Source organism: Centropristis striata, chromosome 8 (genome assembly GCF_030273125.1).
Source record: "Centropristis striata isolate RG_2023a ecotype Rhode Island chromosome 8, C.striata_1.0, whole genome shotgun sequence".
NCBI lineage: Eukaryota > Metazoa > Chordata > Actinopteri > Perciformes > Serranidae > Centropristis > Centropristis striata.
Window position 1 is genome coordinate 20,032,621 of NC_081524.1, and position 18,017 is coordinate 20,050,637.

The following is an 18,017-nucleotide window of genomic DNA, read 5'->3' on the forward strand; positions in this document are numbered from 1 at the left end:
CATAGGAAACCCCCTTAATGATATTTTGTCAAACTTGTAATTCAATGACTTTTCCTAGAAAAGCTTCAGCATCATTTAAGAGGTTTAGTGAAGGCAGGTCATTGGTTGTGTATACAGAAAGTTAAGACAACACAAAAGCTGACGACGTAGCCTCATTCTGGCTGTTCTGCACAGACACCAATTGCAAAAAAAACAATGTGGCAACAGGCATAAACCAATTATGACAATGGCCAAATGACCAAATTCAAGGCTTCCCCTAACAAAAACGATGATGACTATGTCCAAGACTTTTATACAGTCAATGGATCCTATTTGTGGTAGATTACTTTGTGTATCTTTCTAATATCCCCTGTAAAGGTTCATTATTGTCACTCAAAAGACTTTAATTGATTCAGATCAACAGTTCCAGACATACTTTTTACAGCCAAATATGTCCTCCTTCCTCAGGATTTGGGCTCACCTCCTGCTCCCTCAGCCCTCCTTTCATCCGTGAGTACCACTATGTCAATCAGCCAATGACGTGGGCCGATGCTCAGAGCTACTGCAGAGTCTATTACAGTGATTTGGCAACCATTGGAAGCATGGATGACATAAGCAGGCTAAACAAACCTAGTTCAGTCACAGACTGGGCATGGATCGGACTGACTGATGACAAGAACTCCTGGAAGTGGAATATGGGCAAAGATTCAAACTCCTGGAGATGGTCTGCAACTGGTGAAACAAGCAAAACTGGCTACCAAAACTGGCTACCAGGTCAGCCAGATCATGACAAAACCCATAAGGCCTGTGTGATAACATACAGTGATGGACAATGGGATGATATTGCCTGTCACAACAAACACTATTTTGTTTGTTACAACAGTAAGAAAAAATAATTACATTTATTGATACAAACTGAGAACTGGTAAATGAGTGTAGAACTGCACACTGCTTTTTCAGAGTTTTCACTCTTATACTCTTACCACATTGGAGAGGAAAAATGTTTTTCGTCTTTGCAGATGTATGTAATTTTATTGTTGAAAATCAAACACAGCTCTGCATGTATTCATGGAACTGGAGGTAATGATGTCAGCCGTAGGTGCACACAGCTCAGTGACTTTCATTGCCTTCTCCAGGAACTGCATTTATTTCTCAAAATAAACCGATTTTGCTGTGATTTAACTGCAGTAATTGGATCAAATGTATTCCGAAATAATGACAACATGAGGCCGATGTATTAAAAAAGGAGGATGCTTTGTCAGCTATTGCTTTCTGCAAGACAACAATTGAACAGCTTTTTAAATGCGTGCTTTCTGAATGGGGTTCAGGGCGATCATACTGCAGTATGTACCCGAAAAAAACGGCGTAACAAAAGAATGCTAAGTTAACTTCATCATGATGCTGACATGTATGAAGTCATTCATGATTTGTCAGATCTGTTCCCAAGACAACAAGCAGTCATATTTTAGTATGCTTGTTTTCTGGACAGAGTTTGGAACAATCACAGCTGTGCTATGCAGGAGATCCTCACTTCTCACTTTACTCAGTCCACTTCTCTGTATTGAAGCCACTGTTTGGTTGGTTACACATGTTATTACAAATGACTGTGTGCTGAGTTACAGTTTTTTTGTCTTCTGTTTTAGACACAAATCCTCCAGGCCAGAAAACATATCATTTAATTGAAAACTTAATGAATTGGGACGATGCCCAGACTTACTGCAGAACACACCACACAGACCTGGCTATGATTGAGGATGCTCAAGAAAACACAAAGATGATGTCAGCAGCACAGTCAACATATAAAGCGTGGATTGGTTTGTACCGAATACTATGGAGTTGGTCTGACAAGAGCAGCAACAGCACCTTCAGAAACTGGGAAGAGGGACAGCCGAATAACAGTAATCAGGACTGTGTACTTGAGAATTCAAAGCACCTGTGGAATGATGATTATTGTGACATAGAGTATCCCTTTGTGTGTCAAAGAGGTAAACAGATCTCATCAATACTTTAATATTGCTTCTTTTTTTTTTGGCAATGCAATAATATGTCTCTCCTTGGTTTATGGCGTTTGTTGGACTGCCCAGACCTAAAACTGAAGAGGATGTTGAGGATGAAGTTTCAGAGTAATGCTGACCTTTCAGATCCAGCTTCTAGTAACCAGATGCTACAGCAGGTAAAGCTCCCGCTGTTGTTCTCGTTCTTTCATTCTGTCATTAATAAAAGAGCAAATTCAAGCCAACTTCAGACCTCTTGCATGAGAACAGATCTTTGGATTCAGTCCGCAGGCTTTAGAACTATAAGACCTGAGTTTTCAGACCTCAGGCACCAGAGTAGCCTCACAGCAAGAGGCAGCTCTTCTGTGTGGAGTTTGGATGGTCTCACTGTGCCAGCGTGGGTTCTCTCCGGGTCCTCCAGGGTCCATGCAGCTTAGGTTTAATTGGTGACTCTAAATTTCCCGTAGGATGGTTGTCTGTTGACCGGTCCAGGGTGTACCCCGCCTCTCGGCAAATGGGCTCCAGTTCCCCACGACGCAAGTTCGGATAAGGGGTTGAGGATGATGCCAATTTGTAAAAAGTGTGAATTCAAGCTTTTTCAGTTCTGTCTGCATTAATCAGTGCTAGCAAATTTTACATTAACATTTTACAATTCTGCAGAAATTCAGCAGAGATTAACGCTAATGACTTGTCAATGATGATCTGGTTCCTGACAAACATGCACTTTATTGACATAAAGGACAGTTTAAACAACTTTGACAGTATACTTGAATAATTCCCATTCACAAGTACAACTGTTTCGTTTACTTTTTTTAGTGTGAAGTGTATCAGACACTGAATTATTTTATCATTTCATGCTTTGTGAAGTTAGACAAATGACTGATGTTTACTTTTATTTCCTCTCAGCTACATGCAGTGCTGATGAACAGGACCTCAATGGTTGACTTTAAGCTGGTGTGGAGGACTGAACCCAGGAAACAAGAGCAAGACGATGAAAAAAAAGTTACTTGTAACTGATGTTTTTACAAGCTGCAAAAAAATGAATGAATGCCTGTAACCATAATTTATGTAGCTCAATGACTGTTAACCCAAAGTAGTACATCAAATACTCAAAACAAAACATGTTGTAATCTTCACTCTCTGTGCTTCATCTGGAATATGAACCTCAATGCAGTGTGGCTCAGGGTATATACCAGTTCAAATACCAGTTCAACCAGGGAAGGCTTGTTAATATTACAGTGTATACGACATAAGATGTGGTTTAATAGAAAACATAAGATGCTTCTAAGAGAATATTGGATTATTATAATGGATGATGTGTGATTATTGTAACATTGTAACCAAAACTGATGTGACTCAATGTAGTACATCAGAGACTAGAGAGTGAAGAAGATATATACTGGACCATTATAACGGATGGTGTGTGATGATTATAACATTCTAACCAAATGTATAACGAATGATATGTGATCATTTTAACAGATGACATGAGATGATTTAGTCCTGATAGAAAGTCTTTGGTGCTTAGAGTCTACAGGAAGATTTGAAATCGAGCATGACAACTCCGTCTGGGGAGGGGCAGCAGCAACCACTAAAGGTCAGCAGAGACAAGATCTTCAGGGAGGGTTAAGTTACTCTCAAAACTAAGATAAGCACAAGGTAAGGCGGAGAAGAATAACGATTTCATCTATTTATCTGTGGTTTGTCATGATGGTGTCGGCTCAATGATACACTCATTGGCATCATGTACAAACAGTAATGCTTTTCTTATATTTTTTGTGTTTTCATGTAGTTTTTCGGGTTTTGGGTTGTCTATAGTCTAACACAATGACGTACTTTAGCTGCGTAGAATTGAAAGAATAGTTATGGATCTTATCATTTAGCAAGCAAGGTAACCTCTGTCAGATCCCTCATTTGCATCATCAAATATGTGTCTGCTAAGATGCAGCACAGCGCTGGATGCTTCTTAAAGATGCCTAAAGTTGAAATACTATATTTAACCAAGTGGTTAGCTATATTCCACAGAATTAATTTGCTGCAGATATTATTATTAAATATTATTGCATATTATAGCATCACTTCCGTTCCCTTCTCATGTCTTTTTGGATCATTGCAGAAATTAAGCTCTGTGGCAATAAAATCTAATCTTTACAAATGAGCTCCACTTTTGTGGTTATTGAAGAAAAAAGATAACTTCCCCCAGGAATCCAACTAATCAGAGCAGAGGAGTCCAACAAACAAACAAACAAGATAATGCTCGTCAAGTATGACTCTAGACTTTAGAAACACATCTAAGTGACTGTAGCTGTATGTACAATTATGTGTTGGTCCTATGTCTGCTGCCTGTTAATATCCTCTTATCCATCGACATAAATTAATCAAGACAAATAATCTAATATAAATTTAGAATATATTTTTAAAAATCTGAGTTCTGTATAACAAGTACTTTTCTCACTGGTGCTATCCAAAAATGCAGTGTTGGAATATTTCAAATCTGCATACAAATTGTCTGCACTACAAAGTCTAATTATCTGCATTGCTGCGTTACATTTAGTTTCACAGTGAAGCTGCAGCATATGGCTTGAGATGGGAAAGCAGCAGCTGGGAAACAATGAAGGTGGCAATGTAGCTGATAGGCTCCGGTTTATACCTGAGGATAACTGTTATGTCCACTGACCAAACCCAGCCAAGCAGACAATAACGTGACAATCAGAAAATTAAACAAGTCAAAAGTGATCAAACAAGGAACAAAGGAAAGACACACTAAGGTGGAGGAGGATGGGACAAGTGATTGTGCCAAAAGAAAGTTGAAACAAATATAACAAAAGAAGGCCTATCTAAACTAGCTGTGAAGAAAAACAAACAAACAAAAGGCCTAACTAACTTCTCTACAAAAGAGGCTTTTCAGAACAATACAGGGGTGGCACAACCAATAAGCTAATGGAGTAACAGAAAATAATCTACGTGATGCAAAATGTACAGGGTACCCCCAATGTACCTAGTCCCAACCTCACCACCACAAAATAGCACTAACAAATCAAATTTAAATGTCAAAGCACATGAAACACCAGTCTCAAAGACAGAGACACAACAAAAACAAGATGGCCTCCGTGATCCTCAGAATGTTCAGCCTGAACACACCACCTATGATTGGCCAGCTCCACAGGTGGAAATCAGCTTTCCAGGTGGATCCCAATCAGCTAGTTAGCAGTCCTCTGGCACGTAACAATAACCTACCTAAGTGACCTTTATGTAATTCCCCATTTGCATATTTAAATATAAGCTTGCTAAGAACCAAATAGCAGCAGGACACTGTCACATTGAGGTGAGAAAATGTTCACCTTCAGATTGGAGTTGGATTGAAGAGATGAATATACGAATATATGATGAATATACTCCACCTGGATTTCAACCTGTGTGTGAACATTTTCTAAACAACATTGAGGAAACTTTTTTTAATTTGAATCATCCGCTTTTATAGTTTAGCAGGAATTCTGGTTAATAGGAAAAAAAGTATATCATGTGCAGGTGAGGTACAATTTTCTAAAAAATACTGTTTTGTTTTTTGTTTTTACAATTTTTTTAAACAAAATACTACACAGTTAATGAGAGTGTGTCAGCTACCCCTTAAATTATTTTAAATATTCTCTGGAAACATTCTGTCTCCTCAAACTAAACAAAGTACGTTTGAAAGTTTTTTTCTTTTCGATAGTGTTCAAATTTAAACAAAAACCCAGAACAGCCATGACTGCTACTATATTTTCAGCGCAGTTATGTCGAGATCCTGAATTAATTAACTTGTTATGTTAAGAAAATGTTTTCTAGAATACAAGAAAACAAAAGGTTGTTTCCTCTGAGTACTTCTAATGTTTGGGTTTAATCAGCAAACCTGGCTTCAGCGGCTGGCTCTGGGGGATGTGGAACGTCACCTCGCTGGCGGGTGAGCCCGAGCTTGTGCGGGAGGTGGACCGTTACCAGCTAGAAATAGTTGGGCTCACCTCCACGCATAGCGTGGGCTCTGGAACCAAACTCCTGGAGAGAGGCTGGACTCTCTCCTTTTCCAGAGTTGCCCAGGGTGAGAGGCGCCGGGCAGGTGTGGGGGTACTCACAAGCCCCCGGTTGAGCACCGCTGTGTTGGAGTTCTCCCCAAGGAACAAGAGGGTCGCCTCCTTGCGGCTGCAAGTCGCGAGGAGAAAGTCTCTGACTGTTGTCTGTGCTTATTCACCAAACAGCAGTTCGGAGTACCCGGCCTTCTTGGAGTCTCTGGGTGGTGTCCTGGAAGGGGTACTGCCTGGGGACCCGATCTTAACCCGAGTGGTGTTTTGTTATTGGACTTCTGTGCTAGTCAAGTTTGTCCATAACAAACACCATGTTCGAACATAGAGTTGCTCATAAGTGTACCTGGCACCAGAGCACTCTAGGCCAAAGATCAATGATCAATTTTATTTTGGTATCATCAGATCAGAAAGGTAAAGCAAAAGCTTGGGTATGGGAGGAATTCGGGGAGGCTATGGAGGAGGACTTTCGGTCGGCCTCAAAGAGGTTCTGGAAAACCGTCGGGTGACTCAGGACGGGAAAGCAGGGCTTGGCCCAAGCTGTGTTCAGCGGGGGCGGAGACCTGCTGACCCGACCTGTGGATGTCATCAGATGGTGGAAAGAGCACTTTGAGGAACTCCTTAATCCAGCCAACACGTCCTTTGTGGAGCAGGCAGAGTCTGAAGACTCAGGGGAAGAATCATCAGTATCCCTGGCAGAAGTCGCCGAGGTAGTCAAAAAACTGCCCTGCTCATCCAGTCTCCATGTGTTTTGTGGACTTGGAGAAGGCCTACAACCATGTCCCTCGGGGAGTCTTGTGGGGGGTACTGTGAGAATATTGGGGTACCAGGCTCGTTGCTACGAGCTATCTGGTCCCTATAAAACCAAAGTGAGAGCTGTGTCCGCATACTCGGCACAACGTCAAACACGTTCCCAGTGGGTGTTGGCCTCCGCCAGGGTTGCCCCTTGTCTCCGATTCTGTTCGGGGTTTTCATGGACAGGATCTCAAGGCGCAGCCGGGGGGAGGAAGGGATCCAGTTTGGTGGCCTAAGAATTGCATCTCTGCTTTTTGCAGATGATGTGGTTCTTTTGGCTCCATCAGACTGGGACCTCCAGTACTCATTGGGGCGGTTTGCAGCCGAGAGCGAGGTGGTTGGGATGAGGGTCAGCACCTCCAAGTCTGAGACCATGGTTCTCTGCCAGAAAATGGTGGACTACCCCCTCTGGGTGGGGAGAGAGGTATTGCCTCTAAGCGAAGGAGTTCAGATATCTCGGGGTCTTGTTCACGACTGAGGGTAGAATGGAACGTCAGATGGACAGGCGGTTTGGCGCAGCATCAGCAGTGACGTGGGCGTTGTACCGGACCGTCGTGGTGAAAAAGGAGCTGAGCCGGAAAATTAAGAAAAGAATTGCAACCACGGCCATTCTATGCTTCTCAAAATTTACACTCAATATTTATTTTTGTTAAATCTTAAGTTTTAACTCGTTCCGCGACGCCGGACTGCACTATGAAAGGCCAGAAAATCACACCTTTGCGGGATCACTCTGAACGCCCTAAGGCGAAGAGCTGGCACAGATCTTTCCAGCAATATAGCAGGGATTTGCGGGACCACACTATGAAAGGGGCTTATGTTTATTGTCGCTACTTCTGTATGTGTATATGTATATACTCGCTACTTCGCCGGCTTTTACAAATGGCGTGTGTTGTTGTGGCATCGAGTACTAAGTCACATCCTGCTTAGCATATTATCCAATCAGCAACCAGGCTTTTTTCAGGGGATAAAAACGGCCCTGCTATTCGACAGGGCCAAAAAAAGTCAGGTCAAAAGATGGGGCATTTGGTGAGTGAGACCTGCCTCATTCCGGGTATTAGGCTGTAATGAAAACACCCCTACTGACTTTTAGTTTTAACACAGGACATGAATACAAGCCTGGTGCGGCTTATACAACAAGCAACCTCTAGCGCTGAAAAGTGAAGCCTATGCTCAAGTGCCTAAAACCTGCAGTCTCCCCAAAGCCCACCAGGGGCGTACTATGGTGGCCCTGAGAGCTCACAGCTCTGCAACAGAAAACACATGCAAATATACAAAACACAAGCAAATTGAGAAAACATCTTCATTAATTTAACAACACAAGCGCAGCATTTATAAAACGTGCTGCAAAGACCACAACACAACAGAAGTGTTTCCTGATAACTTTATTTCAAGAAAATTATAATTTCACGTTATAACGATCATATTGTGCTAACGTTAGCAGCCGACTGATAGCATGCTCATGTAAGCGGCAGTTCATAGCGTGCTAACGTTAGCGGCCAACCGATAGCATGCTAATGTAAGCCACCGATCATAGCGTGCTAACGTTAGCGGGCTAGGAAGACCAAGACCAACTCGGTGCCGTTGAGAGAGACCAACTAAAATGTGTATCATACATTTATTTGATTTGTTTAACTGCAATGTGATTGATATAGGCTAGCAGGCTAACACTAGCCTATATTTCACGTTATAACATGAAAATATCATTATCATGAAATAATGGGATAATTTCAAGATATAACCATAGACTGTATAAAAGGTTATAATCTTATAATGTGAAATTATCCTGAAATAACTTGATATGATATCACATATGTGTCCAGACATGTGCATCACTTTTAAGTGTCCTCTGGAAACACTTCTGTTGTGTTGTGGTCTTTGCAGCATGTTTCGTAAATGCAGCGCTTGTGTTGTCAAATTGATGAAGATATTTTTTTCAGTTTGCTTGTGTTTTATGTATTTGCATGTGTTTTCTTAAATTGCAGCGTTGTGAGCTCTCAGGGCCACCGTACTACGTCTCTACTGGTTGCAAAAAGAAGTACATTTGTATCTAAGTTAATAAGAAAAATCCCTACTTCTTACCTTAGTGAAGGGCTACGGAGCCCCTTAAGGGACATTGAAAGAAAAAAAATGAAAGTAAAAAAAAAAAAAAATTATACTTTTGCAAGATCTCGCAATAATTTCATTTAAATTTATGTACTTCCGGGTCACTTTGGGCCATAGAGACTGTAAAGACAACAATGGAGAGCATTCACCGAGATCTGTAGTCCAGACGCGTAGCCAATAATGGGCCTACTCACTGCTTACTCACTGGCCCACCCAGCCAAGTTTGATAAAAACACATTTTGTTACAAAAAATATAAACATGTATGTAAGAAAGGAAATACATGTATAATTGTATTTGTAGGTCGGAGGAGGGACCAGTCGGACACGGGTGGTCGTTATATTGCGGCTTGGACCACGTTGTGCTTTATTTCTCACAACGGCAAGCAGCTCAACCTTAAACAGTACCAGTAAACACTGGCGTGAGACAACAGAAAGATTAAAGGCTGGTGTTGTGTCCTTACTGGTTTCCACACTAACTGATCTCGCAAAACCTTTGCGAGATCTCGCAAAAGTATATATATTTTTTTTTTTACTTTGATTTTTTCTTTCTTTCAATGTCCCTTAAGGGGTTCCGTAAAGGGCAGATTTTGGAGTTGTTTTTGACAATGGTGTTTTGATTTATTTTTATCAAACTAGATGCAGTGCTAATGAACTGGACCTCAATGATTGACCTTAGCCTGGTGTGGAGGACTGAACCCAGAAAACAAGAGGAAGACGATGAAGAAGATGCCAATGAATTAGATGTTATCTGATGTTTTTGCAAGCTACAGATAATGAATGAATGCCCTGTAACCTTAATTAATGTAGTTCAATGACTGTTAACCCAAAGTAGTACATCAAATACTCAAAACATGTTGTAATCTTCACTCTGTGCTTCATCTGAATATGAAGCTCAATGCACAGTGTGGCTCAGGGTATATCACAACAAATACCAGTTCAACCAGGGAAGGCTTGTTAATATTACAGTGTATATGACATAAGATGCGATTTAATACAAAACATAAGATGCCTCTAAGATAATATTGGATTATTAAAATGGATGATGTGTGATTATTATAACATTGTAACCAAAACTAATGTGACTCAATGTAGTACATCAGAGACTAAAGAGTGAAGAAGATATATACTGGACCATTATAACGGATTGTGTGTGATGATTGTAATGAGTTTTATGTAATAATTTTAATAGATTACATGAGATGATTTGGTCCTGATAGAAAGTGATTTGAAATCAAGGGACATCTGCATCCATGGAGGGTCAGCAGTTTTAACTGTTTTTGCTTCAATTTTTCAAAAACAGAAATGGCCAAAAAAACCTCCAGAATATTATATACATATGCCAAAACCTTTGGAGCAACATAGAAGAATCCATGCTGTGATTTGGGTTCAGAAACATTGGTCATTTTGGAGATTTCTGTATTTTCAGCAATTGGATGACGAGCACTTCTATTCTTCAAACTGCTGGTAACCCCTTACTGTCAATAAACTTAGGAAAGCTGCACATCCTCTGAATGCTCTAGGTCTCAAGTTTATGGCTGTAAAGTTACATGAGGCTGTGATTATTATTAAGGTCACAGCAGCTCATTTTATACAGGGAGGTTGAGACTCAAGAAATGCCCTCACTGCAATGAACGGGCAGTCCATCACTGCTAGTGATGACTAACATCATCAAACATGAAGAGTCTAAGCTTTCCACTGATACCCAGTTCATATAATTCAAAGCCTGTTTAGGGACCTCAGTATGCAAAGATATTCACAAAACTATTCAAAAACTATGTGGTTATTGCCTTAAGTTGCATGTTATCAGCATCAAGTAACCATGTATATGTAAAGAGGAGACTTGTGGGAAACCAGAGAGCCCATTTTCATTGAGATAGCATGACGAAAATCACCATGCCAAATCAAAACTCAGCACCGGAGGATGCCACTGGGGTAGTAACAGCCAATTTGCATATGCAGAACAGGCCAGGATACTTCTCAGACCACTGAGCAGACATTTCCCCACAGATCACTCCAGGTTTAATCGGTTTACACCGTTTGAATTCTGGGTTTCTATACATGTAAGTATAACTTCTATTAATATTCTTTTAATATTTTTGTAACGCAATTGTTATATTTTTACTAGTAGTAGTACTATAGATTATTAGGTATTTTGTTATATTTTGTGTTTTAAGCTTAAGTATTATGTAAATGAATTGCCTGTAGAACTATAGCTATCAACCAGCTTATTTGATAAATATTGGAAGTCTAAAACCTTTGTCAAGCTGACTCAAAATGCAACATATCTGCTAAATACTATATGTCAATGTTTTAAGGTGGATTTTTTTTTTTACTTTAATGTTGATTGCCCTGGTAAACAGTGTTTATGGTGATTTTTCTAATTGCTTTTTTAATTTTTAGTGAAATCAGAAATGGATGATACTCTGCTTTTGATATTCGTCTTTGGTAAGAAATCTTAATCTGTTAAATATATTATAACAAAACATATTCTCTTTGAAATATACTTGCAATGATTACTTTTCTTACTTACTTCTTCTTACTGTGCTCGCTGGTTGGTTTATTTGATGCTGAGGATTATATATGAATTTAAAACTGAACAAATGTATTATGGCAGCAGTCATTTAAATATGTACAGACACAGATTTAGTCAGATACTTCAACACGTTCTTGTGGTCGGTGCTCCTGGGGTAAAAGAACAAGGTTGGGCTTGCAAAACAAATAATACTGGACACAGTTACGCAGTTACTTCCTCAGTAAACATTCTCATAATGAGATTATCATCTCTTATTCTTAGTTTCATGTCTTCGTAAGTGTCTTTAAGGCGGGGCTACTTTATGATTGACAGGTCGCTACCACAGTGCCCTGTGTGTTTTCATCTTTAACCCTTTCAGGATGTTTTCACGTCAGAGTTTGTGGTATCAATTCGGTGACTTAAAAAAACTTGTTCAGTGTTCGACTGGAATAAAAGTTGACTGTTCATTTTAACCCTAGTGTTGTCGTAGTGGGGACATTTCCTAGAATGAATTCCTTGAAAAGTATGACATTTTCTTAGGGGTAATTTTTCACCACATAAAACATAAAAACCATGCATGCATACAAGTTTGCTTAATTAGGTTTACACCTATGCAGTAAAACCTACTTTAGTAAAACAGTAAACCAATTATGACAGGTGTGCTGTAATAAAATTGAGTTGATTCCACTGATTAAATCCAGTGTCCAGAGACACGATGATGACTATGTCCAAGACTTTTATACAGTCAATATGGTCTCATACAGATGCTTTTTACCTGACAAGTTGGGAAAGGGGCCGGGCAGGATACTATTTGTGGTAGATTACTTTGTGCATCTTTCTAATATCCCCTGTAAAGGTTCATTATTGTCACTCAAAAGGCTTTTTGAATTGATTCAGATCAACAGTTCCAGACATACTTTTGACAGCCAAATATGTCCTCCTTCCTCAGGATTTGGGCTCACTTCCTGCTCCCTCAGCCCTCCTTTCATCCGTAAGTACCACTATGTCAATCAGCCAAAGACGTGGGCCGATGCTCAGAGCTACTGCAGAGTCTATTACAGTGACCTGGCAACCATTGGGAGCATGGATGACATAAGCAGGCTAAACAAACCTAGTTCAGTCACATACTGGACATGGTTCGGACTCGCTGATGACAAGAACTCCTGGAAGTGGAATATGGGCAAAGATTCAAACTCCTGGAGATGGTCTGCAACTGGTGAAACAAGCAAAACTGGCTACCAAAACTGGCTACCAGGTCAGCCAAATCAGGCCAAAATCCATAAGGCCTGTGTGATAACATACAGTGATGGACAATGGGATGATATTGCCTGTCACCCAAAAAACTATTTTGTTTGTTACAACGGTAAGTAAAAATAATTACATTTATTGATACAAACTGAGAACTGGTAAACGAGTGTAGAACTGCACACTGCTTTTAAAGAGTTTTCACTCTTATACTATAACCACATGGAGAGGAAATTATTTTTTGGTCTTTGCAGATGGATGTAATTTTATTATTGAAAATCAAACACAGCTCTGCATGTATTCATGGAACTGGAGGTAATGATGTCAGCCGTAGGTGCACACAGCTCAGTGACTTTCATTGCCTTCTCCAGGAACTGCATTTATTTCTCAAAATAAACCGATTTTGCTGTGATTTAACTGCAGTAAATGGATCAAATGTATTCCGAAATAATGACAACATGAGGCCGATCTATTAAAAAAGGATGATGCTTTATCAGCTCTTGCTTTCTGCCTCTAATACTGCCGTTTTACCCAAAATAAACAGATGTTGCTGTATTTAATTGCAATTGACGTAACAAAAGAATGCTAAGTTAACTTCATCATGATGCTGACGTGTATGAAGTCATTCGTGATTTGTCAGGTCTGTTCCCAAGACAACAAGCAGTCATATTTTAGTATGCTTGTTTTCTGGACAGAGTTTGGAACAATCACAGCTGTGCTATGCAGGAGATCCTCACTTCTCACTTTACTCAGTCCACTTCTCTGTATTGAAGCCACTGTTTGGTTGGTTACACATGTTATTACAAATGACTGTGTGCTGAGTTACAGTTTTTTTGTCTTCTGTTTTAGACACAAATCCTCCAGGCCAGAAAACATATCATTTAATTGAAAACTTAATGAATTGGGACGATGCCCAGACTTACTGCAGAACACACCACACAGACCTGGCTATGATTGAGGATGCTCAAGAAAACACAAAGATGATGTCAGCAGCACAGTCAACATATAAAGCGTGGATTGGTTTGTACCGAATACTATGGAGTTGGTCTGACAAGAGCAGCAACAGCACCTTCAGAAACTGGGAAGAAGGACAGCCGAATAACTATGGCGGTAATCAGTACTGTGTACTTGAGAATTCAAAGCACCAGTGGAATGATGATTATTGTGACAGAGAGTATCCCTTTGTGTGTCAAAGAGGTAAACAGATCTCATCAATACTTTAATATTGCTTTTTTGTTTTTTGGGCAATGCAATAATATGTCTCTCCTTGGTTTATGGCGTTTGTTGGACTGCCCAGACCTAAAACTGAAGAGGATGTTGAGGATGAAGATTCAGAGTGATGCTGACCTTTCAGATCCAGCTTCTAGTAACCAGATGCTACAGCAGGTAAAGCTCCCGCTGTTGTTCTCGTTCTTTCATTCTGTCATTAATAAAAGAACAAATTCAAGCCAACTTCAGACCTCTTGCATGAGAACAGATCTTTGGATTCAGTCCGCAGGCTTTAGAACTATAAGACCTGAGTTTTCAGACCTCAGGCACCAGAGTAGCCTCACAGCAAGAGGCAGCTCTTCTGTGTGGAGTTTGGAAGGTCTCACTGTGCCAGCGTGGGTTCTCTCCGGGTCCTCCAGGGTCCATGCAGCTTAGGTTTAATTGGTGACTCTAAATTGCCCGTAGGATGGTTGTCTGTTGACCGGTCCAGGGTGTACCCCGCCTCTCGGCAAATGGGCTCCAGTTCCCCACGACGCAAGTTCGGATAAGGGGTTGAGGATGATGCCAATTTGTAAAAAGTGTGAATTCAAGCTTTTTCAGTTCTGTCTGCATTAATCAGTGCTAGCAAATTTTACATTAACATTTTACAATTCTGCAGAAATTCAGCAGAGATTAACGCTAATGACTTGTCAATGATGATCTGGTTCCTGACAAACATGCACTTTATTGACATAAAGGACAGTTTAAACAACTTTGACAGTATACTTGAATAATTCCCATTCACAAGTACAGCTGTTTCGTTTACTTTTTTTAGTGTGCAGTGTATCAGACACTGAATTATTTTATCATTTCATGCTTTGTGAAGTTAGACAAATGACTGATGTTTACTTTTATTTCCTCTCAGCTACATGCAGTGCTGATGAACAGGACCTCAATGGTTGACTTTAAGCTGGTGTGGAGGACTGAACCCAGGAAACAAGAGCAAGACGATGAAAAAAAAGTTACTTGTAACTGATGTTTTTACAAGCTGCAAAAAAATGAATGAATGCCTGTAACCATAATTAATGTAGCTCAATGACTGTTAACCCAAAGTAGTACATCAAATACTCAAAACAAAACATGTTGTAATCTTCACTCTCTGTGCTTCATCTGAATATGAAGCTCAATGCAGTGTGGCTCAGGGTATATCACAACAAATACCAGTTCAACCAGGGAAGGCTTGTTAATATTACAGTGTATATGAAATGAGATGTGGTTTAATAGAAAACATAAGATGCTTCTAAGAGAATATTGGATTACTATAATGGATGATGTGTGATTATTGTAACATTGTAACCAAAACTGATGTGACTCAATGTAGTACATCAGAGACTAGAGAGAGTGAAGAAAATATGGATTATAATAATGGAGGATGTGTAACAAATGATGTGTGATCATTTTAACAGATGACATGAGATGATTTAGTCCTGATAGAAAGTCTTTGGTGCTTAGACTCTACAGGAAGATTTGAAATCCAGCATGATAACTCCGTCTGGGGAGGTGCAGCAGCAGCCACTAAAGGTCAGCAGAGACAAGATCTTCAGGGAGGGTTAAGTTACTCTCAAAACTAAGATAAGCACAATAAGGCAGAGAAGAATAACGATTTCATCTATTTATCTGTGGTTTGTCATGATGGTGTCGGCTCAATGATACACTCATTGGCATCATGTACAAACAGTAATGCTTTTCTTATATTTTTGTGTTTTAATGTAGTTTTTCGGGTTTCGGGTTGTCTATAGTCTAACACAATGACGTACTTTAGCTGCGTAGAATTGAAAGAATAGTTATGGATCTGATCATTTAGCAAGCAAGGTAACCTCTGTCAGATCCCTCATTTGCATAATCAAATATGTGTCTGCTAAGATGCAGCACAGCGCTGGATGCTTCTTAAAGATGCCTAAAGTTGAAATACTATATTTAACCAAGTGGTTAGCTATATTCCACAGAATTAATTTGCTGCAGATATTATTATTAAATATTATTGCATATTATAGCATCACTTCCGTTCCCTTCTCATGTCTTTTTGGATCATTGCAGAAATTAAGCTCTGTGGCAATAAAATCTAATCTTTACAAATGAGCTCCACTTTTGTGGTTATTGAAGAAAAAAGATAACTTCCCCCAGGAATCCAACTAATCAGAGCAGAGGAGTCCAACAAACAAACAAACAAACAAGATAATGCTCGTCAAGTATGACTCTAGACTTTAGAAACACATCTAAGTGACTGTAGCTGTAAAATTATGTGTTGGTCTTATGTCTGCTGCCTGTTAATATCCTGTTATCCATCGACATAAATTAATCAAGACAAATAATCTAATATTAATATAGAATATATATTAAAAAATCTGAGTTTTGCATAACAAGTACTTTTCTCACCGGTGCTATGCAAAAGTGCAGTGTTGGAATATTTCAAATCTGCATACAAATTGTCTGCACTACAAAGTCTAATTATCTGCATTGCTGCGTTACATTTAGTTTCACAGTGAAGCTGCAGAGTATGGCTTGAGATGGGAAAGCAGCAGCTGGGAAACAATTAAGGTGGCAATGTAGCTGATAGGCTCCGGTTTATACCTGAGGATAACTGTTACGTCCACTGACCAAACCCAGCCAAGCAGACAATAACGTGACAATCAGAAAATTAAACAAAGTCAAAAGTGATGTGAACAATTATGATTTATTTGACGAACAACAAAGGAAAGGCACACTAAGGTGGGGGAGGATGGGACAAGTGATTGTGCCAAAAGAAAGTTGAAACAAATATAACAAAAGAAGGCCTATCTAAACTAGCTGTGAAGAAAAACAAACAAACAAAAGGCCTAACTAACTTCTCTACAAAAGAGGCTTTTCAGAACAATACAGGGGTGGCACAACCAATAAGCTAATGGAGTAACAGAAAATAATCTACGTGATGCAAAATGTACAGGGTACCCCCAATGTACCTAGTCCCAACCTCACCACCACAAAATAGCACTAACAAATCGAATTTAAATGTCAAAGCACATGAAACACCAGTCTCAAAGACAGAGACACAACAAAAACAAGATGGCCTCCTTGATCCTCAGAATGGTCCTTTTTCAGCCTAAACACACCACCTATGATTGGCCAGCTCCACAGGTGGAAATCAGCTTTCCAGGTGGATCCCAATCAGCTAGTTAGCAGTCCTCTGGCACGTAACAATAACCTACCTAAGTGACCTTTATGTAATTCCCCATTTGCATATTTAAATATAAGCTTGCTAAGAACCAAATAGCAGCAGGACACTGTCACATTGAGGTGAGAAAATGTTCACCTTCAGATTGGAGTTGGATTGAAGAGATGAATATACGAATATATGATGAATATACTCCACCTGGATTTCAACCTGTGTGTGAACATTTTCTAAACAACATTGTGGTAACTTTTTTAATTTGAATCATCCGCTTTTATAGTTTAGCAGGAATTCTGGTTAATAGAAAAAAAAGTATATCATGTGCAAGTGAGGTACAATTTTCTAAAAAATCCTGTTTTGTTTTTTGTTTTTACAATTTTTTTAAACAAAATACTGCACAGTTAATGAGAGTGTGTCAGCTACCCCTTAAATTATTTTAAATATTCTCTGGAAACATTCTGTCTCCTCAAACTAAACAACGTAAGTTTGAAAGTTTTTTTCTTTTCGATCGTGTTAAAATTGAAACAAAAACCCAGAACAGCCATGACTGCTACTATATTTTCAGCGCAGTTATGTCGAGATCCTGAATTAATTAACTTCTTATGTTAAGAAAATGTTTTCTAGAATACAAGAAAACAAAAGGTGAAGCAAAAGCTCGGGTATGGGAGGAATTCGGGGATGCTATGGAGGAGGACTTTTGGTCGGCCTCAAAGAGGTTCTGGAAAACCGTTGGGTGACTCAGGACAGGAAAGCAGGGTTGGCCAAAGCTGTGTTCGGCGGGGGCGGAGACCTGCTGACCCGACCTGTGGATGTCATCAGATGGTGGAAAGAGCACTTTGAGGAACTCCTTAATCCAGCCAACACGTCCTCTGTGGAGCAGGCAGAGTCTGAAGACTCAGGGGAAGAATCATCAGTATCCCTGGCAGAAGTCGCAGAGA

At 39.8% G+C, this 18,017-nt stretch overlaps 1 protein-coding gene and 1 long non-coding RNA gene across 2 annotated transcripts; both read left to right on the forward strand.

Moving 5' to 3' along the window:
- Positions 1–1,948: 1,948 nt before the first annotated feature.
- Positions 1,949–3,217, forward strand: LOC131975775 (uncharacterized). Its single transcript, XR_009394751.1, has 3 exons — positions 1,949–1,964; positions 2,064–2,152; positions 2,880–3,217. It is a non-coding gene; the product is annotated as an uncharacterized LOC131975775 (long non-coding RNA).
- Positions 3,218–13,368: 10,151 nt separating this feature from the next.
- LOC131977015 (C-type lectin lectoxin-Phi1-like) lies at positions 13,369–15,094 on the forward strand. The gene is made up of 3 exons (XM_059340263.1): positions 13,369–13,880; positions 13,981–14,069; positions 14,797–15,094. Exons 1-3 carry the CDS (start codon positions 13,580–13,582, stop codon positions 14,905–14,907), a joined length of 501 nt encoding a protein of 166 aa, XP_059196246.1. The 5' UTR covers positions 13,369–13,579; the 3' UTR covers positions 14,908–15,094.
- Positions 15,095–18,017: the final 2,923 nt, after the last annotated feature.